Genomic DNA, 24,588 nt, shown 5'->3' with positions numbered 1-24,588 from the left:
GTGCATTTCTGTGTAATCTTGAAAAAAGAATGTAGGTACAGTTATAACTCTTATTTCTTTTAACTCTTAACCAAATCATTAGTTTATTATTGGGGTACTTGAAGAAATCAATCTTTTAGGTAGCATTTAGACTAAAAATCTGAGAACCGCAACTATAGAGTAAATCTTAGTCATGGTTCTCAAATTTTTTTGGGGATCAGGGGTTTTCAAGTGGTTTTGACCAAGGGACCACCATTATAACCAAGGAGCAACTCGGGGACCACTGCTTTGGTGGAATATTATTTTTATATAGCACCGAAAGAGGATAGACCTATACAGGCTATTTATTTGCATCCGTATGTCTATTTTGGGAAACTCAGCTACATTTGACATAATTTGGACAGATAAATGATTCACAAAATTAGCTGGAAAATAAATCAAGTCTAAATAATTTGATTTAAAAAAAATATTTTGCAAGTATTTTCCATTTCCAATTTTGCGGACCACCTGCAATACAGTATAAAAGGAGGAGCATTTCCAAAAGGCTCAAGGTAAGGAAGGGATGTGGGGTTGAGGTTCACCATTTTGTGATCCCTAATCGTCCACCAGTTTAAGATCAACATTTTTTACTGTATAATTGGACATTGAAAAACGCTATAAAATAATATCATCAAAATATTAAGAGAATTTGGAGTAATATCTGCCTGTAAGCGGCGAGGCCGAAAAGCAACAATGAATGCCTGAGACTTTTGATCGTGGAACACCCACAATTAGTACTATGCATTCAAACAGCACTACAAAATGGAGAAGTGAAAAAATTGTAGTGTGGATAGAGCGTGATTCTAAACACGGCCAATTCCTTTGACCTTATCATGGCCTAATTTTTGCCTTGATATGTTTGGTTATTCCTATATTCTGTTGTCAAATAATACGATTTGTCCAAACATCTCAAAGACCAGAGCAACTGAAGGAGTTAAACGGAAAACAATGAAACACAGAGTCAAAAATCAATATACTCATTTACAACATTTCTTTTACAATAAGGCCGCAAAATAACAAAGGAATCTGCTGCACCAAAACTATATATTTTATAGTGGTAACATCCCAACACTTTTAACACTCTTTGAAAGCAGTTGGACTCAGCGATTGGTCAAACGGGGCGCTGGTTGTGACGTCATCCCAGAGCGGCTTGACTGACAGAAGAAGCGCGCAGCCTGGAGGAGAGGGAAAAGGTGGATGAACGAGGATGGACAAGGATGCTCGACCTGGGCCCCATGCGAGAAAAAACACCCCGTGTGGCATATTCAAGTCGACTGTTGGTCAGGGACTTTACAGTCTCACAAATAGGTAAGAGAATGATTTTAAAGGAGACGATTTATGCCTACATCACGGGTTTGCTTCACACCATGAGTCTTACTGCCGTGCTGCATTCATAGAACGCACGATGCACGCGCTTACTTCGTAAAAATATAAATGAAAAATTCGTAAGACAGATATTATGACTAAATATAATAATCGTCTACTTAATAATATCGTACAAAATATTTTGGCGTTGTGTGCCGTTATAGTTGTAAAAGTAGGCCAATGACATAAATTGAATTAAAAGTGAAGAATCGGGGCTGCTCTACAACATCAAGGAGACAAAACGAAGTCTGAGGACGTCAACTTTATCAAATGGCGAGTTAGAAAGGACTCCAGACATGGTCCCGGTCATCTTGACATTTCACGCCTTCGCCTCTTTCTTTCTTTCGTGCGTTCTAACCTTGATGACCACATGCAACGTGAGTTTGAACGCTTCCAAGTGTATAATATAGGTTGGAAAAAAAAAAATTGACGTTCAAAAAAGGGTACAGTCGCGGCCGCGTAAATCGCTTTAATATCAAAGATATTCTGTAATGTTCGTGGAAATATAAATGTGATCACGCGTCTCGAACGAAAGAAAAATAATGGACAACAAGGGTTTGATTTTCAATGTTTTCCATGACTTTAAAAATAAACTTCATTAATTAATGTTAAATAGGCCACGTGGACGGCTTTCGGCCTATCTTTCATTATTATTTTACTTTTAACCAAGGTGCATGCTTTACAGGTACTCCATACCTGCTGTATTTTTAACGGGGACTGTAATATGATTTATTGTCATTTTGTGAGCATTTCTTAAAATGTAACAAAATATATATCATAATATTTGAGAAAAATATATGCGTTTATTTTGTCCTGTGTTTTAGGATTATTTCACAAAATGTTGTAAATGGATTTTGACTCATTTTGGAAATACACTGACACGTGTTTACCTCCTCTAGATGCTATGTGGCATCCTGTGTGGTTACAACAATCAGAGATGATTTGGGAGTCTGTTTCTGTCTTTGGTTATCTAGCTGTATGAGTGTTAAATACCTGTCATAAAGCTAGATAACCGAATGTAGGAATGACTTCCAGAATGAACGTTTAAAGAGAATGAAAGAAAGAAAGCAAGAAAGGCAACGAAAACCGGCCTTTATCTCAAAGGTAAGAATTTTCTTCTTTCATTGAACATTTTTGCAAAAATAATGCTATACCCTTGATGATGTACAAATATCAAGCAGTCAGCATATAAACTGTAATTTTGCTTACGTATTCGAGCACACGTGTATACCACTGGACATAAGAAACACAATGAAAATTACAAGATACCTGCAGCAGTAAAAAAAAAATCAAGGACTGTGGAGTACAAGCATAATAAACATGACAGTTTGCAACAGTATAATATTATAATTGGAATGTCCGAAATCAGTAGAGCTGCAGTGTAATGATAAAAAAGTGGACAAATATTAATGGGTAATCTTATCTAATTGGAATGTCATGCAAATGTAAATATGGCACATTGAACTATGAATTCAAATCATATTAAAGTGTTCAGAAATATAAAATGTGTATAATCTTTGGGTATAATTAGATTTCACACAAGTGTATTTTAAGGACGCACATCACCAAGCCACTAATCAATCCAGTGGTATAAACGGCTTGTTTCAAACAGGTTTGGATCCCGAGTTAGGCATCAGGCTCCTTTGTATCATGGCTTCATTGTTAAATAAGCTAACATACACGGTGGGCACTTTGTTTGATACAGACTAAAATACTCATAATGCTTGAATGACCTAGATTGATGCATAAGATTGTCATAAAGTGCCGACGTGAATCTTTTAATTTCATTTAAATGTAGAATATCTCATGCTTTTTGTTGACAGAAGAAAGAAAAGGGGAAACGAGTGATTTGAGCCGTCAATAATGTCTCCAGGACTACTAATGATGCAGTGGAGTGGTCTCAGACCCTCCGGAGAACAGGATTTAAAAAAAACACTTGGCATTCGTGTTTAAAAGCTGTAACCAATCTTTGAGGTATATTGTAGCGGGCCTCAATGAGAGGGGGCGGCCCATCCTGTAGAGAGGAGCTGAACTTTTCAACTTGCTCCTTGAGTGTCATGCAGTCCATATCCGTGTGAGCCACTAAAGCCTGAAGAGCACCAGAGTGAGATGAGTTTGCATTCAGTATGTTAACCACCTATTGCAGTGGAGCTCGCTGTCTAATTGCTTCGTTTCACTGCAGGATATTAGGTACGTGAAAAGGGCTGTGGTCGGAGTCTCTTCCCGTTCGAGGTTATTTATGGGATGCTCCCGGGCACCATTGTGTCATTCTCTCTACCTCGACCACACAAATGATTCTTTACCTACGTTCTCGCTCATGTGATGAGCAGCTGAATTATAATTCAATTTTTACGGCAACATTTCATCGCCAATCTGAGAGTCAAGCATCCAAACGTTCTTAATTAGATTTCATCGTTACCAACGATTCAACGTGTGCTCGTTTTCTAAATCCTGACTGATGTTGTCGTTACAGAGTTTCAATTAGTGCCACTCTTGAAAAGATGGTGGAAGCATTGTTAAGCGAAAAAGAGGACGAGGTCGTCGCGTTTCCTCCGCCCTTTCCTTTTTGCCCAGAAGCGATGGGATGCCATCTGCGCTGCCAATGACAGACACTGTGCCCATTGCCAAGAGGCAGACAAAGACCTTGGCCGATCTCGGATCCTGGCCGCCGTCTGGAAAGCCATCTTGGGAGATGTTGCCGCGATATCCAAAATGGCTGCGCTGACGTACAAGGTGGGTTGCGTCATCCATTTTATGGACGGTAACACTGGGCTTAGTGGGGAGTAAGTAGGAGGACGAATGACTACTGTGTGAGTGTGTGGACTGACTGATAGAAACGTGGATGAAGAAAAGATGAGTTCCTTATTTCTTCCCCAGTCACACACACGCACACACACATGGCCTCCCCCCTTTTTCATCTTTCCTCTTCCTGCTAATTAGCAGTTAGTGGGTGATAGTGGGAGGCAGGGAGGGAGGGTGGCTAAGGGTGGTGGTGATAGAAGGGGGCTGGGTAGCAAAAAAAATTAATGAGCTGGCACTAGTTGAAGGAAAGCTGCCACCCTCTCTTGTCACGGTGCTCCTTTGCAAACAGCATGGTGGATGCCATGTTGTCATCCACCTGGCACATGTGATTGACACATGTTGTAAAGTACCACATTTTATATGTACAAAGTATATCGATTGTGTGTGTGTGTGTGTGTGTGTGTGTGTGTGTGTGTGTGTGTGTGTGTGTGTGTGTGTGTGTGTGTGTGTGTGTGCGTGTGTGTGTGTGTGTGTAATAAGCAATTTTATTCATATACATACAAAAATATATATTTATCTATATCAGTAATTTTACTGATGTGACATTACTACTTTAATCCTACTTTTGGACTCGTGTGTGTGTTGAGTGTAGGTGTGTAAAATCCCAAGTATACATTAGCACATACATTTTGTGAGTTTTCCATTCATTCACTGATGTCGTTCAATTTCAAATTATTGATTTTCATTAGTGTGATTGGTTGGTATGGATTTCTCTAGATTAAAAAGTATTACGATATGTTGTGGATAAAAATTGAGTGTATTCACAGTCATACACCTTATCGCAAAAGTCTCCCGATGTCATATAGCACGCATCTGTTGACATCAAATATTAAAATTCCCTGCCACCTTACTTACGCACACTCTCGGTCTGACATGTCCGCAGTTCACACACACACACACACTCATACACACACACACACAGTAGGAGTTGTATACATACAGATAGGCGTAATTCAACCTAAGCTGGGTACAACATTTCATTGCAAAGGTAATGTTTCTCAGTATTGATGACACTCAGAAAGGTATTCATCCATTCGAATATTATTATTATTATTATGGTTGCAGAGAGTGGTGGCGTAGAACTGCACAGCACTATATAGAGTTGGACAGTGTCACAATTGAGCATTATCACTTTGTCCTCGATCAATTTGGATTTAGCTTTTGCGTTGTGTTGTGCTAATATTGTGACCGTCGGTTGGCTGCCCGGGCATCTCTGCAGTCAGGAGCAGCAAGCGGGAACACGTGAGCATGTGTGTGCACCGCCAACATGCGCAGCTGCCATGCTTGTGTGTTAATGAACAGCGTTGTGCGTTTTCACATTATCATTCAAGTCCGCTCTCTCTCTTTCACTGCCCTCTCAATAGCTGTTTAGCACCCCCCCCCCCCCCCACATGTCCCCCCCATACACTCTTCTGACACCCCGCCACACCTTCCCCCCTTCTAAAAAAGCTCCCTTTCCCACAGTTGTGAGAGCTGGTGCCGCAGCGGGCCCGACCTGGGGGGCAGGGTGGGAAAGGCCCTCCAGACTAGACACGAGCAGATGCCTGAGACATTAGACTGTCGTGCGGAGCACCGAGGTCGGGCGAGGCGCTGAGTTTTAATGTGTTTGCAAGTGTATGTGTGTTTGATATGTGTGTTTTGGGGAAGGGGGGCTGGAGTGCCACCTGACTGTTCATTAGTCTAGTCATCCCCCTCTGCATGTCTGAAAGGCATGGAGATGCGATGCAGTTTTTCCTCTACCAATTGAGAGGGATTCAACACACATTCATACACCGCAGTACAACCTACACCATGTCACTCTTGGTTTTTATCGCAAGTGGAATGCAATTAGAAGTTGGCCACACATTCGCAGTCTCAATCTGATTGTATGTTGCCTGCAAACCTTTTGACTTATCTTAACGTCAGGCTGCAATTGATGTTACCATGATGGTCTGAAACATTTGAAATGGCACAAACGTAGTATATGCGTGCCTGTGACCCAGTCTGCATGACAGGCCCAATGATGGATCTCACTGATAATCATTCCTTATAAGCGACAGACGTGCAGATTTGTAATATATTATGCTACCCATGTCTATTTTTTAAAATGTTTGTATTCATACACAGTGAAAATGTATTCTTCACTCGATTACGTAGGTGCAGATAGAAGAGAAATCATGATATAAAGGTCAAGTGTGAATCAATGGTGAAGCTTTCTGTAGAAAACAAATTTGCACAATGCAAATGTGTCAGTAGCTCATCTGAGTCTGAACAACCTTAATCCAGACACGCAGCTACAAATTGCACATCGTGCACACCCTCATTCATGAAGCACATATTTTTGCTGAAAACAAATGGTTACAAACAGATGAGAATGAAACATGGGGTTGAAATACAGATCAAGATGGTCTTAAAATGAATATAGCTGACCACGAAATACTATCAGCTGGTCTGTTGTAGAGCCAAGTGTGACCACATCTCCTCAAAGGAGTCGAACTTACTCCTATCAAAACTGAATGCTTGTATTATTATTTTTCTGTTTTTTTAAGGCGGGTGTTGGATGATAGTCAAGGACTCAATAATTTGGGTGCCTGGTGATTGAACATAAGCGTCTGGATTTAATCTATGAAAACAAAGAGTGTTTTCAATCAAGACTATCCATCTGGCCAGGAAAGAGGATTTAGCACATGAATGTTTAGAGTTCTCTACACCATGAGCATTCAAATCTTTATGGTACCTATTCTCTGGTGCATGAAATGATATTAATGATTGTGTAGAATTTGTGGTAGAACTAAGATAGATAGATGGACGGGTGGACGGACGGACGGGCTAGATGGCTGGATAGATGGATGGGCTGCACAATACGGTATTGGCCCGAATATAAGACGACCCTGATTATAAGACGACCCCCTCTTTTTCAAGACTCAAGACTTTTTGAACACCAAATTTAAATTTTATACAGAAAATAATTACAGTACTGAAACAAATGATTATAACAATATATTCGAGAGAAAAAGCATGTTATTTTGCCTCATTCAAATCATGCACAAACTATCACATCTTAATATCTGAACATTTAAATATGTAAACTAAAGTGCAATCACATTTGTAAATTAATGGATTCTGGTTATGGAAATGTAAATAAATGGATTCTGGTTATGGAAATGTAAATAAACCAATCTACTGTGATAAAACAACAAAATTGCAATAACTGCATTAACCATCAAAGTGCAGTCTAACTAACTGTAGTCTTGAAACAAATCTGAATAAGGAAAAATATTGCAATAAAATAATGCAAACTGCTACCGCTATTTTTATTTTTATTCTTCATGACAGGGGTTCGCTTTGGCCTGGGGAGTTAAGTTCAGCATTCGCGTTAAAGATATCTGGCGCCATCTAGCGTTGTGAATGGGTATAATGTCTAGACCCCGAATGTAAGACGACCCCCACATCTTATTTCAATACAAAAAACACCGTCTTATATACGGGCCAATACGGTTAATCAAAAAATATCATCATGGTGATAATGGCCCATGCAGTATGCATATTGGAAAGACGTACAATAAGTTTCATACGGGATTGCATGCGTTTTTCTGACTTTGACCAATCAGATGCATTTCTTTGATTCGATAATGGATGTCAGGTACATATTAAATGTACGCACGCACACACACACACACACGCGCACACACACACACACACACGTATCTCTGCAAACTATTGCACATGTTGCTTATTGACATGAGGATAAGCATACTAGTTTGAAGGAAGATAGTAGTCATTTGTCTATGGGCTTTGTTCTGCTTTTTGTGCTACTCGAAGGTCCTCCTGAGTCTCCAGCTCAGGTTTGGATCTCTCACTGCCATATGAATGTTTAACACGCTGTAATATTTAATGCTCAGCTCATGGGCAGAACCCGAGAGTGGGGGCTGCCCTGCCATGTGGGTCAAGCAAGTGTCACATGGGTTCTTTCAATGCTTCTTGCACTAATCTAACATAAAGCTCAGCGTTAAGTATCTTTAAGAAGGATGGCGAGACGCACGCTTGGATTAAGAGGAATCTCCAAGTTCAGGTCCTTCAGCAGTGGGGAATTAGGTGACTGTGCCTTTAATACTTTTTTTTCTAATCATTTCTTCAACCATGACAATTATTGGCTGCGTTCTGCTCAGACGTGATCATTCATCAGTTGGCTCCAACATTTCTCCAGCGTTAAGTTCAAGTTCACGAGTGCGGCTGCCGAGTGTGAGAGGAGACAGAGGTGTTCCCTGCATGCGTGTTGGAGGTTACATAGCCTTTGACCTCTGCTGCCGTTGCTAGGGGAAGAGGCTGGCAGGCAAAGTAATGTAGAAATGAAAAGGCCGAACTGTCATTGCTTTGTGGCTTACACACATGCACACACACATGCACTAAACGTCCATTTACATTCACAAATGTCATCTGGAAGAAAGTGCAGCTTCTTTTTTCAAACAAGAAAATCACTTACAGGAGGAGTCTAATAGTAAGAACCACAATTGAGTAGTTTGGGTTATTGGGCAATCACAGACATTTTGTAATTTTCCCTCAAAATGAATTTAAATGGAATAAAATCAAGCTGTGATTAAAGAGTAGACTTTCACAAACTGACTTGAGCTCATGCTGTCTATCTATGCAAAATGTCTCAAGGAAATGGACAGAGTGACATGTTTATTACTGCCCAGTTTGTGATGCACCATTGTCATTTCTTCCACTTATTATAAGTGATATCTTGGATTTGTGCAATTATGTCACTCTTCTCAAATGTGAATTGAAACAACTATCAAATCTATTGTGACCGTGTATGTTGTTTGTATGCATTTTGAGAAAGTGTCAAGCCATCTGATTGGAATAAGTGTAAGTCTCGGTAAATCTCTGTAAATATGTGAAAGTGTGGCCTCATTTAAGGTTGCATTCATTGGGGGGAAGGGCCCCCCCACCCCTCACGAATAAAGGAGTGTGTATTTGCATATGCTGCATGCTGTCTGCGGAAAATAAAAGGAGCAGGCATAAAAAGCTATCAGATGTGGACAAAGAACAAGGACAAATCCTTCATTGTGGGCTTGGTGGGAGAAAAGGCTTGTGTGAATTGGGGAGTGGGTGAAAATTGACAGAGAAAGAGTTGGGTCTGGTTCCCCGTGGGGATAAAAGCCTTGCGATGCCTCCATGATAGAACTGGAAAAAGGGAGAGAAAAACATCATGTAGATACAGAAGCTTTAAAAAAAAAAAAAAAAGGCGACTTTAAACCTGTCTGCTGATGTTTCGTATTTACTGTCAGCCCATTCAACAAAACTCATCGATGCACTTGTATTATTGAAAACGTATTTCTGTTTGTAATTCTTAAAAAAAAAAAAATAAATAAATCCAATTTACATGTTATACATTCTGTATACTCTGCACTTGGGCCAGGTTGAAAAGTTGATGGAGTCTCTTTTTTTATTATGTCCTCAGGATGACGATGACAAACTGTGGAACATCCAGCCTGCGCGCATATTTTGGACCAAAATATCATCACCATTTTTTTTTCAAAGATATAACTCATTTCAACCTAAAACTAAGATTTATTTTTTATTTTTAAACCTTTCTGCACTACGTAATGTGTTATCTTAAATAAAAACAATGTGAAATATGTGCACAATGTTTTCAGTGTGATTTGAAGTCTTAATAATGAAAAATGATGGATACTTTTGAATTAAATTAGATAAACACAGAATTCGTTTATTGATTGATTGACATGACATAACAGTAACTCAATAAAATCGTGTGTGTGCTTGTGTGTATACTTCATGTACACACACATACACAAGAATGAATGAAGGTAAATAAAACTTCCATCTTCATTAGCATGCTCGAAAAGAGGAAGGAGAAAAATAATTAAAGCTTAGTCTTAATTTAAAACCATAGAAAATATTAGTGTATTTTATTTTGAAGGGTAATGTTTCACCAGGCATGGTAGTGCTTTAAAACTTACGTCGACGTTTTCTAAGCATCCGAAAAAAGTTTTACTTTAGTTTAAAAGAAACTGGACTGAGAAAAAAAATGCGATGTGCAAGATTTGCAGGCGTTTTTCCTTGTCGCGCCTTTTGAAGCCAAAAATAAAGTTTGAATTGACAGCAGCTTCACGCGTGGTTCTAATTCAAATAAAATACGTTCAATAGCTTCGTTGGTTTGACATGAAAAATCGGTCAGATTACATGGCGTGATACCTTGTTCCCACCCAAACAAACAGCATGTGAAGAGATGAATAAAAACTGCGGGATTCTCTTCCATTTAATGCTTCGGGTACACACTCACGCTTACACACGCGCGCACAACACGCACGGATTATACACGCGCACAGGGACTGGACTCCATCCGTTTCTTCAAATAAAAGAAACAAGTGCAATGCACACATTTCACAGGACTCCGGTAAGGTACTTTAAAGGCCCAAACAATTGTAACATGATGGGCCAGTGGAGCAACGTCATATACTTGTATTAAAACTCCACGTTTATTTTCTTGCAGACTGAAAATTAAATTTTTATCCTTAACGTTTGAGAAACTGAAAAGTACTTGTAAATTTGTCAGTCTATCCACCACACTAACAGTATTGTATGAAGTAGGATAGAAATATAATATAATATAATATAATATAATATAATATAATATAATATAATACAATACAATATAGAGAAGTGGTTCAGAGAATGGATGATGGTTGGATGGACGGGAAAAAAAGTGACCAAATCTTTTTGGATATGGGAATATTCTAATTCCCATTACACCAATATGTACAGTTACATTTGGACATTAATTCACATAACTGTAAAATAAAATGGTTAATGTAATCAAATACTTATATATTTAGTCTAAAATAACATGGATTCAGTGATGATGGGGAGGAGTTCATGGCGCCATGTTTTCCATACGTCTCAAATATTGTATCAGGTCCTCCCTTTCTGGTTGAATGCAAAGCAATTAATGAAACCAGCCTCTGGAATGCTGAAATAAATACATTAATAAAACTGCTCCACTGGAGTGATTTTAATTATTAAAAACTTATAGCGTGTTTTAAAGTCTGTATGCGTACTGCCATTTATAATTGAGACTCCCATCATCTGTATTGACCATGTAGGCTAAAATCGACCTTTTAATAGGTGTCTATTTGTTTTGGTGAAGTACTTGCAGGACACCAGGGGTCAGAGGCCGTGATCAGGATGGACCCCCGGAGGACAATAAACAGACCAGAGAGATGCTGAGGTCAGGAGCCAGAGTCAAAGGTCAAGGGCTGCTAATTAAGAGGCTATTTCCAGCCATTCCCCAGTGACCACTGGCTGCAAAAAGTGCCCAGAAAAAAAACAACAGTAACGTCCTAAAAAAAAGATGAGTCAGCAAATGTTACATTGTACATTATAATAGTCTGGAATATGGAGCAAAAGCAAGCAAATTTCTCCAGATGAAATCTCTGATGCAGCAAGAGTTGAATGATTTCTGCCCAGTGAGTCTCCACATTTTGGAGGGAAAGTCACTCTGAGCCGTTTATGCTTCGGGAAAGAGTCTGTAAGCGAAGCTTTAGCATAAGAATGGAGACAGGGGCCTGTGAACTCCTCTGAAGCCGACCATCCTCCCACTCTGAATAGTGGGCCATTCATTTGAGCCTTGGCCCTGGCCTAAACTCCCAATCGAGCTGATTTAATGTATCCTACAAGGTGCTCCTCATGTATACACGCCTTCCACACGTTTAGTGCCTCGCCTTGTGAGTGAACACAGGCACTGAAAAGCCAAGGGGGGGCTTTCTGCCATTGGGTATTTGTGCAATTTGGTTTTCTCTCAGATAGTCCTCAATAATCTGGATTTATTTATTTTTTTATTAGTTTAACTATCTTGATTTAAAAAAACATTTATTTGGGTTTCCCTCAGGCAGTTATTGCTTAGTTCTGGCTTGCATTTGAACTCCTGAATGGAGCTAAACAAAACAATCAAAACACTATTAAATCACAGAAAGGTGTTTCTCAGTAAACCTGAGTTCTCTTTGTGGAGTCAGATTTTTTTATCCTATTAATATTGTCAGCTTTTCATTAAATACGCAGTTAACAATGTGGGTTCACATTGTTAAGTAAACTGTTGATATTTTACTCAAAAGAAAAAAAAACAGAGATTTGCAGTGTTTGCAGCACGCATTCAATGAACTTTGAATAGTTCTGATTTTTTTTTTAAATCCATTTAGTCTGAGGTGCATGATTCAAGATAAATTGATGACATATTATGCTCTGATTGGTATGGGATTTTAATTATGGTTAATTTGTATTTAGTTTTTACTTTTGTTTTTTTCAAAAACACAGTTTTAGTTTAATTTTGGTTAGTTTTAGTAATAGATTTTGCTCTTTCTTAAAAAAAAAGGGTTTTGCTTGTGCACAAGAATAAAACAACACCATGGTAAGTAACATAAAACATTTTGATAATACATATGTATATACATTTAAAATTGAGCCCAATGGCTCGTGCATAAAATGTATTGCAATAGATGAAAATGAAGGACATTTTTTGTTCAGTTATAATTATATTATAGTCTAAACAGATTAACGTTTCAGTTAGTTTTCTTTTTTATTAAAGCATTTTTTTTCATTTTATTTTTCTTAGGATTTTTTCATTCAATTGTAGTTTAAGTTATTTTGTTAGTTTTCGCTCACTTAACTAACCTTGCAAGGGACAAATTTGGATCTGTGCAAGCTACTATTGTTTTATCGGCCCTGCACAATGCGGTAGGTAACAAGTTACCACATGCGAATAGTCTGTGATTGGCTGGCATTCACAGTCAACAGCTGCAAGCTAACATTTGCACTGCAAGCTGAATGCATGAAAATATATCATGCATGTCTTTGGTACCCATTTTAAGACAGTAATGCATATACAAAATTATTTAAGAATATAAAAAGATACTACATGTCGTTATATTCCCCCGCCATCATTTTGAGCTGTGAAAGCACCTCAGGAATTCAAAGGCACATTCCAACAGGCTGGTTTTAGGTCATTTATCATTCAGCATTTATATGGACGCAGGGGACTCGAACCGTGTCTGATGTGTGACTGCTGTGTTAGCCTTTGACCCCAGACTGTCTGGAGGGCCGTGGTGACAGGGGAGTCAAGGTCAAGGGGAAGGGGGTTGGGGAGACGGGGAAGGGGAAGGGGACGGGCGGCATCTGACGAGTGGAAGGGTTCTGTGTCTGGGAGTGCAGAACTCAGACAGTCTCAGGCATCTAAGTGAGGCCAGGCAGGGTCCTTCGTGGACCCCTTTTACATCCAAAAGGCTGCACTTTATCTGCTGCACAGCCCTGGAGGGAGAACTGATGTCTGCACAAAACACAAAGCTGTGTTTGTCTTCATCACTGTTCTCCAAGGAGGATGGTCCAGTTCCATGCTTAAATGCTGACTCAGTATTATTTTCCTTTTACGATGAATTGTCAGATTTTACTGCTTGTGATTGAGCAGATATAGCGCATAGATAATATAAACAATTTGACTGAGATTTGTGCTGTTGTTTGTACGTGTGTATTTGGAGTGGCGCAAAATAGCCATTGCGGTCACTTTCTGTTTGTGACATGGCAGCGCACCCATTCAATTAAGACCTCTTTCTACTCTTAAAATGCATCAGCTTCAAAACTAGTTGTTATATATAAATTGCCAGAATGTTAATTCAACACAGTACCATTTAAATGAGTTCAACAATGCTTATAGTTGCTTCTGCATAATTTCCCAATAGTTGCACTGAGTAGTGCTTTAGTGTTCTAAAAAGTTCTTATTTTCCCCAAAATATCAAAATATGATTGTCACTACAAAAAGAGACCAGAAGCAGCTCCGCAATAAGTATTAATTGATGCTACTTTTTGAATTTATTTACATAACTCCATCATATACTCCGTCTGCTCTCACTGCATAACTCACCAAAGTGCGCACACACACCCAGTCACAGATATAATGTCACCTCCCTCAGACCTCCTGGGTGATCTGCAGCGGAGCGTGTAGCCACCTGTCAATCACTCCTTCTCGCCCGCCTTAAGAGAGACATTTGGCCTGGGACAACAACAGCCCTGTCCCTCCCCATACATTCTGCCTCTCTTAGCAACCATGGCTGGGTGACTGAGAGGCTTTGTCCCCTCACAACAGGAGCGCGCCATTGAACCCAGATGCCCGTAGCAACCAGAATTAGAGGTTGCCAAAAAGGGGTCTTTTCTGTGAAACTAGGGTGGGGTGAAAGCTCTGTTCTCGTCCATACGTCTGGGATTCATATCACAGGTCTGAATGGAGCCCCCTCCTCTTTTCAAAAGCTGGTGGAACGGACCGCAAGAAGGGGCTTGCGGGGATCGAATAGGATCATGCTTAATCTTCTGTTCCTCGCCACTGTGGTCTGATCGAGACATTTAAACAGCCTCTGTTGACAATTAGTGGAGTGGGTAGATACCTGGGGCACACACAGGTGGGAGCTTTCACTGATTTTTTGTGTGTGTTTCGGGAAAACTAAAGCCTACAAAACACATGTAGCGAAAACAGAAAGGTTTTATACTAAGCGTCCCAAACTCAATGTTGGAGCCACTGGAGATAAGTCTGGCTGTGTCTGGGCCATATCGAGTATTCCACAAAAATTCTGTTTGAGTATGAAAAAAAAAAGTACAGCTAATCCAATCTTAAACAAACAAACAAACAAACAAACAAACAAACAAACAAACAAACAAACAAACAAACAAACAAACAAACAAACAAACAAACAAACAAACAAACAAACAAACACCCACGCAACACCAAGACAAAAAACGTAGGGCCGCATATCATTAAACTTGAATGGCAAGTAGGTGGCCGCAAAATATTATCTAAATTGCCCATGGGCCGCAAGTTTGAGACCCCTAATTTAAATACCTGTAGTTTATAAAAAAAAAATTATGGACTTGCATAGGGCTTCATCAAGGCATTTTATGGCTCAGTTTGTTAGACTTATAACACAAATCCCTGAAAACATTAACAAGTGCCGTTAAACCTTGGACGGTTGGTCTTGCTAGTTAATAGACACAGTGGAACTTTAAAGTTGAAAACAACCCTGAGGCCAACACGTTCAGGAAAAACATGGTAGTTGAAAATTTGGCCCAAGTGAATTAATCAATTAATTGAATAGCCCTAGTGTACATGAACCTGTTTTCAACCTACATGACATCATTCCCGGAGCGACCCGACTGCATGTCACATGACATGCAGTGTTGAAACTGGCCTTCATTTCCATGGTGACGGGCTTCTTTCTTATTATTAAAATATTTATTTAGGAACTCCAAACATGTAAACATAACTGTCAGTAGGTGTCAAACATAGACCTGAAGAAAAAAAGCACTCAAGGTTTTGCGTTCTTTAGAATTTGTGTATTGACCAACATATATAAATTAGGTTTCTGGTTAATGTATTGACATTTCGAAACATGCCATTTAGCCAGCAGTATCTTAGAAATGTATATTTGTTCAGATTCTTTGCATGGGTAGCACTTTAGTATTTTTGATTCACTCGGTTTTTTTTGCACTCCGTTGTTATAAAAGAAATTTGTGACGGTAGCTTTGTAGCAGACATTGCTCCACTGTCTTCGACAGCAATGCATTTAACACTGCTTGACAAGCTCACTCGCCCAAGCAGTCGAAAACGAAGATGAAAAATGTGAGGCTGCCTATTAATTTCTACAGAGATAGTCCACCTGTCCAAATTCGCCACGTCTTATGCGATCCACGGAGGTGGAGCTTCCAGGGCTGTGAAGGACCCAGCCTTCAAACCGGCCTTGGAGGATGCAGCCTGTGAATTTGGACGCAGCTAATGTCTGGACCAAGGGTCTGAAACTGCTCACCTGAATGTGTAAGAAGTTTCTCTCCTGCTGATTCAAATGATCAGATAATCCAATTCTGCAGAAGAATGATCCTGACTATTTGAATCAAGCAATTGTGTTTCCACTATTTTCAATAGGCAAAAAAATCTGAGGTTGCCCCGCAACACAGGGCAGACCTCTAACGTTCCACTGTACTACTTTTGTCATGAATGGATATCAGCAGGCACACTCCCACCACACCCCACAATGTTAATTCTGTCTTTCTATAAATTTCATAGCCATGTGTAAAGGATTACAAACTAATCTCAACCTGCAAACACTATGGCTGGCACACAGCGTAAACAGACATTTACTGGCGTGCTCTTTATCATTAATGAGCGTCTCTGTGGCCCCTTGTTTGGAAGTATGTTTTGTGCACTTCCCATTCTGGAGGCGTTGTTCTGTACTCCTTTCCCACCCTCTCTATATCCCCCCCCCACCTGTCAATCAAAACATCATGATAGAGCCATTTGAGCCCAAGACGCTCAACTTGGGTCTCATGAGGCCCCTGGGCCTAGTGCACCTGCACCTTTAAGGAGGCTAACTGTCATGTAAACAATGCCTTGAATTAGTTCTGCATTTGTCCTTTAAGTAGATGGAGAATAAACATGAGTCAAGTTGGAGCGGGAACTGGGTCCATTGTGAAGGGCCGTGTGTGTGTGCGTGTGTGTGTGTGCGGTATCAGTGCAGAAATGTGGGAACCGTTTCTCCCTGTAGGGCGGCATCTCTAATTGGAGCACTTGTGGCATCATTACCTCCTTTACTCAAACATGCTCCTGAAGACAAAAGCGAAAGACTTAAGATGGAAGCCCGTTTTTGTTACCACTGAATGTGGAGATAAACTCCTTGCTGCTTTTCATTTGTGGGAAACATCTAAAGGAATTACTCAATGCCTGTTTTCCGTACTGGTCATCCTCTGTCAGATCGATGGAATGAAACACTGACTTTGACCTTTATTACTTGCTGCCCTTTGAACTGAGGTCACATTGAAAAGGCAAGGGCATGTTTAGTCACCATAGTGCCCCTTGCATGTGTTGGAGCCTTCTTCACAGTCTGTCTGACCCCTGGCAAAAGTGCTTGCTGGAGATCTAGGAAATGCCCTTCTTTTTGTGTATAAACCAACATTTTCTTTCAAGGGCATTTGACACAGAGTAGATACACCTTGTCCATTCGTTGAAAACTCAATTATGATTCTCAAGAGAAATGACTGAATAGAAAAACAAAATGCATTTATAAAGATGTTGAGAAATCGGCTGTCTTTATGTCCAAAATATTCCTTATGTAATGCACTATACAGGCTTTACGCCATTGACTGAAAGTGCAGTGAGAAAAACAATAGCGAACTCAGATTTTGCCACAACATACTTGGAACGTTCGTGTGCATCGATAGTCACTCAATCGGTTAATGTAGACCACAATGCATTGTGAGCAGGAAGTGTGGCGTCAGTGAATAAGGAATTGGTGCAATTTGATACAGTAAACTAGTTAAAATATTTTGAAATTTAACACCTTTCTGACACTTGAGCAAAATCAGTCAAATGTGGAATTTATAAGTTGCAAATATTTTCTTTACATACCATGAACACACAGCAAAAGATCATCTTGGCCAGTGACTCATTGAAGTTGATGATTTTTATACATCCAAAAATAACATTTACCTCCCACAAAAAAATCTCACTAAACATTAAAAAAAAAAAAAAAAGTCTCACACGCACCGGAAATTCTCTCACTATACCAAATAACAGGCAGGCAGACAGACTGCCAGACACACAAAAAACTCAAAGTCATACATCAAAACATCCATGTGAAAATGAGAGAAATGCTTTTAGGCCTATACAGTACCTCATACTTTCAACCCAAAATTTAAAATCATGACATCAAGCAAGTGTGGCTGGATTCGACACACAAAGCGAACCACAAGCGAACAATGCAAACAGCGTTCCAGTGATCCATTCTAATTTTACCCGTCATCACACAAAAAACATTTTATCTGGCATTAACATCATTGCAATCATTCTCAGACAACAACAAATCAACATTAGCTCAGAAAAAAGATCAGTTATTGTGTCCTGCTTGTTTAAAGGGGCCAAATTCATATTGTGAATTCACTTGAGTAAATACTGTCTTGAATTAGACCAAGGAAACCATTCAACTAAACAAACTGATCAATTGACCTATTATTTACACGTTAGATTGTTTATCCAACCTAAATTTCTAGAAATACACTCACTGGTTGGACAATACACATTTTTTTTGGAATAAACTATTGTATCAGCAAGATTATAAAAAAGGTACTAACAGAGAACAGCAAACCATCATAAGACATTCGGTCAGTTCTGCTCCATGGTGAAATTTGACTCGGTTCTAAAAATAAACAAATCAATAAATGCACATAATTAAAAACACATATTTAACAACCAATTATACAGTAAAATGTGTCACTTCAAATGTGTCATTGACGAAAATAAAATATTTCATATGTCTCATCGAATGAGGTTATTTACTGTCAACATTGCATCTCCAAGGTCATCTTGTGCAAGTTGCATGCGCGTGCGTGTGTGCGTGCGCGTGTCCGTGTTCATTTTGACTAAAACCAGTGCTGCCACCAAGAGGATAATAAATGCAACAATAGCACCTCGCTTAAAATATTGTACTAATGTCAAACTAGCACAATTATATTTTAGTGTGTAATTATTATTTTAGTTTTTGGTGCTCAACGTTTATAATTTGCGTAAAACGTTTTTAAAAAGCTTTTACAGTGTTAAAAACTTGAAGCTGAACAATATTGCACAATATCCACAACACTAACAATCTATGTGGTGCAGTTATTGAAAGATTGAAATGAATATATTCATTTAACCTGAACATTGGTGGCATACAAAATAAAACACTTACATGTCTTTGTTGAGCATGTGATTGTTGTACTGTAGGACTGGTGGAATACTCTCCTCCTCATCAGGCACCTGCAAACAATTTCAACATCAGTCAGGGGTAGCAACTCTGTTAACTGCCATTTTTACCTGAAAAGTTGGAAAATAGATATTAATAATGCATAATCACAGCTGCTTTCTTCATCACATTTTATCATCGATGAAGTTGCACTTTCTGTAATTTGTGCTAGAGCGGAGCTCGTTCCTATTCAATACATTGTAACTTTGTTGCATTCAACTTAACTTAGTGATTTCCCGCTAGTCATCGCTCCAATGAGGTGAGTTAACAACCGTCACTGACTCTTGGTTACTTTACTATACTAAAATGTGTTGTGACTTGCGAAAGGCACTTATTTATGACATTGGTGGAGTCACTAACCTCCCAGTAGGGTTCATCGTCAAAGCAATTGTCATCCGCCGGGTCGCCCCAGATGGGTAATCTTAAAATAGAACCTGCAAAGACGTCATGAAAGTGCACCAAAACGATGGAAGGACCTGGAGAGTTTTGCGGTGTATTTAGCTTACCAACCATGATGCCTCCACCCACACCAAAACAAACAGCCACACAGATGCCTGCAGCCTGATGACCACCTTGCCTTGTGGGGGTCATGTGTTCAAAAGCACCCTCAAAGTCAAAGGTGTTTATCAGTCTTTTAAATAAAAAAGAAAAGATTCATGGTGGTCAAAAGTCTGACTTCATCTAAAATCTCATGATGCCGACATGCTTCTCACCCTTCTTTACCATACACCGACTCAGAAGCAGCTGCAGCAGTAATAGCGCCCACAATGCCACCTATGAGCCCAGGCATGGCGTGGAGGTTGTGGATTCCACATGTGTCTTGAATCTTCAGGTGCTTCTCCATAAATGGCTGTGAAAGAAGTTCACAAAGTGCAGTTCAACAACTATGAAGCCACACCTCTACCACAGGTGACAGCATTTTGACCCTAATCAAAAATGGCTGATGACCCAGTCCGCACTTTTACCAAGTTCTCATTCCATGCTAAATGGTATCAATTAAAAATAAATCATATTTTATAAAAAATAGGATTATGTGGATAATTGCATATTTGGGCCTTTTTTTGTTACACTGAACTTTCCCCTAATGAACAACGACAGTGACAAAAGTATTGGTACACCTTTTTAATTAACTTTACGTCTTGGTATCTGAGGGGTTCATTGTTTTTTTTTCAGAATTAACTAATCCAACAACCCCTTCATGTTATGTTGCTTTGTACTGGAACAGAAATGGTACTTGTTCCCACAAAGTATAGAAGTGTACAATTGGCTCATGAAGAACCAAGGGAACTGAACTTGACCAACATCAAAATGCTCGTTAAGATCAAATCTAAATGTGAACAATACCGTGAGGAAGATATAACCCAATGTGGAAATGACACCGCAGCAGAACCCAACTATCAGAGACCCATAGGGCATCAGCATAAATTCTGCTGCAGTTCCCACTGCAACACCACCAGCCAAAGTGGAGTTTTGAATGTGGACCTGTGCAGAAGACAAACAGAAATGTTCGTGAACTAAATTAGATTCTCATCAAGTCCCTCGGGGAGTGTTACCATGTCTAGTTTGCCGTGCTTCTGGAAGAGGCTCGAGAAAGCCACAGTGGTGAGCACTGTTGCAGCCAAAGCCAGGTAAGTGTTGATGGCGGCTCGGTGCTGCCCGTCGCCGTGGTCGGCGATAGCTGAATTGAAACTGGGCCAGAACATCCACAGGAAGAGAGTTCCTACCCACATATATGTACGTATATAATATTAGGAAGAAGTCAGACCAACAACAAAACATTTGGTGACGCCAGCCAACCTATCATAGCAAAGACATCTGAGTGGTAAACTGAGCCCTGAAGACGACTGCTCTGATCCAGGTTGGGTCGATAGAGCATCCACGAGATGGAAAGGCCATAATAAGCGCCGAATGTGTGGATCACCATGGAGCCTCCCGCATCTCGAGCCTTCAGGTCAACAAGGGTTATTTCTTAGTCACCAAACAGGTTTTTTGATCCGTGCATTCCTTTCAGAACTGAGCCAGACTTGGTTTGCTGGTCAGCCGGAGAGAAACAACCATTCAAACGAGTGCTCCCACTCACGTGTATGACAGTGAGGATGATATATTCCTCCACAGCAAACAATGTGATGCCAAATAGGGTCAAGACCATCAGCTGGACTGGACTGACTTTACCAAGCACGGCTCCATAGGCAATCAAGCAGCCCGCCACACAGAAATCTGCATTAATTAAACTTGGAGACAAATAGAACATTGAGGAGTCACTAAAGTTGCAAATACTGATCAGCTTTCTTAAAAAAATCTGATGTAACTATATTGAGAAGTTGACTGTTTTTCTTTCTGTGGAAACAGTTGGTGGAATCCATCAAACATTTATTCGGGATCAAAAAACTACTATTAGCATCACTTGTTTTAAATAATTGGATAATCCAGTAATTACAATTAGGTGGGAAAAAAAATCGGTCAATCGTACTTTTCAACGCCAATTTTGATCTTTCCATCAGTGTAATCCAGGGAGTGGAACCAGCCCTGCATTAGGAGCGCCCATTGGAGGCCAAATGCTGCGATGAGGAAGTTGAAACCCACGGCGCCAAAACTGTAGCGCTTGAGAAAAGTCATCAAGAAGCCAAAGCCCACGAAGATCATCACGTGGACATCTTGAAAACCTTGACAAAAAAAAAAGCTGTGTTAGGACATCGGTCACGCACGACACAATAATGGCACAATAATGGCTCATTATTTAACATTTGTATGACAGGGGGAAAAAAAACTGTCAAAACAGCCTTTAAAGGGAAAGTCAGTCCCAAATTTTCCTTGTAATAATATGTATGTTCCGTGTAGCTTGACAAGTCAAAACACAGTGTTCTGATTAATGTTTCTTTTGTGGAATATGAATTCAACAGGCAAAATCCACTTGGTTTTATCCATGTCAGGGGGCGGACATTATGCAACTTACAGGAAGTGGCAAAATGGCAGCCCCCTGAGATACATAAAAACAAATGAATTTAGCAGTTTAATTCACATTCCACAAACGCAATATTAATCAGAATGCCGTGTTTAGGCTAAAAAATATTATTGTAAAGAACATTTTAGGGTTGACTTACCCTTTAAGGTTGCAATCGTTTGACCCTGTGACAATGATTTTCAAAAGTTATTTTCCAAGGAGGAATAATTGTTTGGAAAGGTGACCAAAGTCAACCAAGGTCCTGGACTGGATTGTGTTGCACTTTATATTAAATGTCTTAAAAGTCAACTTATAAATGTATTTGCTCGCATTTTTTTTCCCTTACAGAATATGAATGTATTCTGAAACTTGGTCAATATATATTTAGTTTTTATGAAGACTAAAAAGGTGTCTATTTCATAGTTATTTTAAAATTATTATTTATACATTAGATTTCCTTGTTATTTTTAGTTCATTTTTTTATTACAAGTATTTTGTGACTTTACCTCTGTACATTGGCAGTGTAGATCAGTGTTATCTATTTAAAAGGGACTTTTTTTTAACAAGTCCTGCTATTGGCTCTCTGATGGATACCAGCATCACCCGCTGGTGTCCTTTACAAAAACATGACCACAAACCATTTGAGACATCTACTGGCACAATATGTTGTCACTGTGAAACATTAGGAGACATTAGTAACAGCATAGTGTAAAGTGGAATGCAGGCAAAGAAAACAGTCTTTATTTGCCTCAATAATAATAATAAAAAAACAAAACAGTTTCTTGACAATATTACCTATGGTTATTTGTGAGACAACACAACAGGTTGTTATTGATCTCATCATGAAAAAAAGAGAGTCTAAAACCAGGATGTTATATTTATTTTAGCAAGCCTGGTGATCACGCTAACAAACTAACCTCAAGAGAAATAATCACCTGTTGACGTCAGCAATGTCAACTCATTGCATATAAATCAAATGATTCCAGTCCATTGTAAAAAGTCATTTGGAATTATTCTCTAAAAGTAAAATACAGACATTTCATTCACAAATACTTCAAGATCAGAGGTTGTATTGAACAATTTGTCATGGAAAAAAAGTGACACTGATTCATATGAAATTACTTACTTGGGTATCTGAAGTAGAAGTCATTCTCAATGTCACTTGATATATTTTCCATTTTCCGGTGCTCTATCCAGTGTGCATCGGACTCCTCATCATAACGAATAAAAACTCCAAACAAGATAATCATAGCTGTTTGCCAAACGATACACACTGCTGGAAGACTAAGACGAACATTTGTATTTTTAGTACGATCACAGAATTCTCTGAAGCTTTGAACACTGCCCATCCTGTTGAGTTTTCTATTTTTTTTTTGCCAATTTTGTTTGGGAGTTGATTGATTCAGGTTGGAAGTGCTCAGGTGCAGTTCCTAACAAACTGAACGCCAAGCTCATATGAAGGTGAGCAAAGATGAGAGGACACTCCCACAGTTACTCCCTCGACACTTTCTGGAAGGCTGACATGCAGTGCCAGGAGGTAAATGAGTACAAATAGTATTTATGTACTTACAGGAAGTACATTTTTCAGGTATCTGTACTTTGATGGATTGCTGTGTTTATTTTTGAGATGCTTTACTTTTACAAAGTGATAAAAGCACAACAAATAGATTATTTTGATATCACAGAGGTCAAGCCAGCTTGTTAGGTCTTAAAAATTGTGTGAATTGTTACATCATTTTTCCCTCTTTTTGTCAGTACGAGACTGTGAAAGTTTATAAAAAAAGGGAAAATATTTTGCTTGCTCACAAGTTTTCTCCCCTTAGTTTTTAAAGCAGGTAGCATACATACAGTTGAATAAAAAGAACTATGTGTATATTAGCAAACAATGGTTCCACCTTTGAAATGATTTTTTTTTTCTCAAAAATGAAAGCATATAAACACTATATGGGGAGATAGTATTGGTTACTCCTCCCACATCACAGTGTGCATGCATGTTTGTGGTGTGTGTGTGTGCGATGTAATGGAGATTTCATGGAGGGGTGGGGGGTTGTTCTCATGACCTCAGTAGTCAGACCCTGTCAAGCATGCACTGTAAATAACGTTTCCCACAAGACATGAGAAAGGTGCTTGACAGGTTTGACTCAGTCAACCATTACAGCACCGGGCTCAAGGTGAATACAGGAGACCACAGAACAGTTAAGTTAACACACAGAGTCAAGATTTGATGCAAATCCTGTAATTGACAGCCAGTTTCACATTTTCACCATTAATTTAATTATTATGAATTTATCAGAAATTATTCATAATGGGCAGGACACTAGTTGGTGGGTAGTGACAAGTAAACCAAAGTTTAAGTCGTAGTCTTGTGATTTTTTTATTAATTATGTGTTTTGATATTGAGGAAAAACAAGGTCATCATCAAATGAAAACACACGTCGCTGCACTAATCATTTGTGTTGGCATCACTGTCTTGGTGATGTCATTCAAGCACATGATAATACTCCACTGGGATCATGCTCGACTTTGATTCATATTGGCCTACACGCTGATTGGGAAGATTTGGTCTTCTACAACAAAAATACTAGTGGAGTCCTGTTTTTCAATATATTGTAGGCTACTTTGGTTCATATCATATATTGGGTTTCTGATCAA

At 39.3% G+C, this 24,588-nt stretch overlaps 1 protein-coding gene and 1 long non-coding RNA gene across 2 annotated transcripts; one reads left to right on the top strand and one right to left on the bottom strand.

Annotated features, from left to right (window-relative positions):
* Positions 1-1,171: 1,171 nt before the first annotated feature.
* Positions 1,172-9,815, top strand: LOC125970813 (uncharacterized). Its single transcript, XR_007482263.2, has 4 exons — positions 1,172-1,326; positions 2,283-2,487; positions 3,857-4,116; positions 9,629-9,815. It is a non-coding gene; the product is annotated as an uncharacterized lncRNA (long non-coding RNA).
* Positions 9,816-17,576: 7,761 nt separating this feature from the next.
* On the bottom strand, positions 17,577-24,015 carry rhcgb (Rh family, C glycoprotein b). The gene is made up of 11 exons (XM_049723160.2): positions 23,063-24,015; positions 21,466-21,658; positions 21,076-21,226; positions 20,793-20,940; positions 20,549-20,715; positions 20,340-20,477; positions 19,709-19,845; positions 19,502-19,626; positions 19,356-19,429; positions 18,942-19,009; positions 17,577-18,410 (listed from the first exon to the last, which is right to left on the bottom strand). The coding sequence occupies exons 1-11, from the start codon at positions 23,283-23,285 to the stop codon at positions 18,377-18,379; spliced, it is 1,458 nt and encodes a 485-aa protein (XP_049579117.1). The 5' UTR covers positions 23,286-24,015; the 3' UTR covers positions 17,577-18,376.
* Positions 24,016-24,588: the final 573 nt, after the last annotated feature.

Source organism: Syngnathus scovelli, chromosome 6, assembly GCF_024217435.2.
Source record: "Syngnathus scovelli strain Florida chromosome 6, RoL_Ssco_1.2, whole genome shotgun sequence".
Taxonomy (NCBI): Eukaryota; Metazoa; Chordata; class Actinopteri; order Syngnathiformes; family Syngnathidae; genus Syngnathus; species Syngnathus scovelli.
Note: the sequence above shows the minus strand (reverse complement) of the source record. Positions and strands in the feature narration are given on the sequence as shown.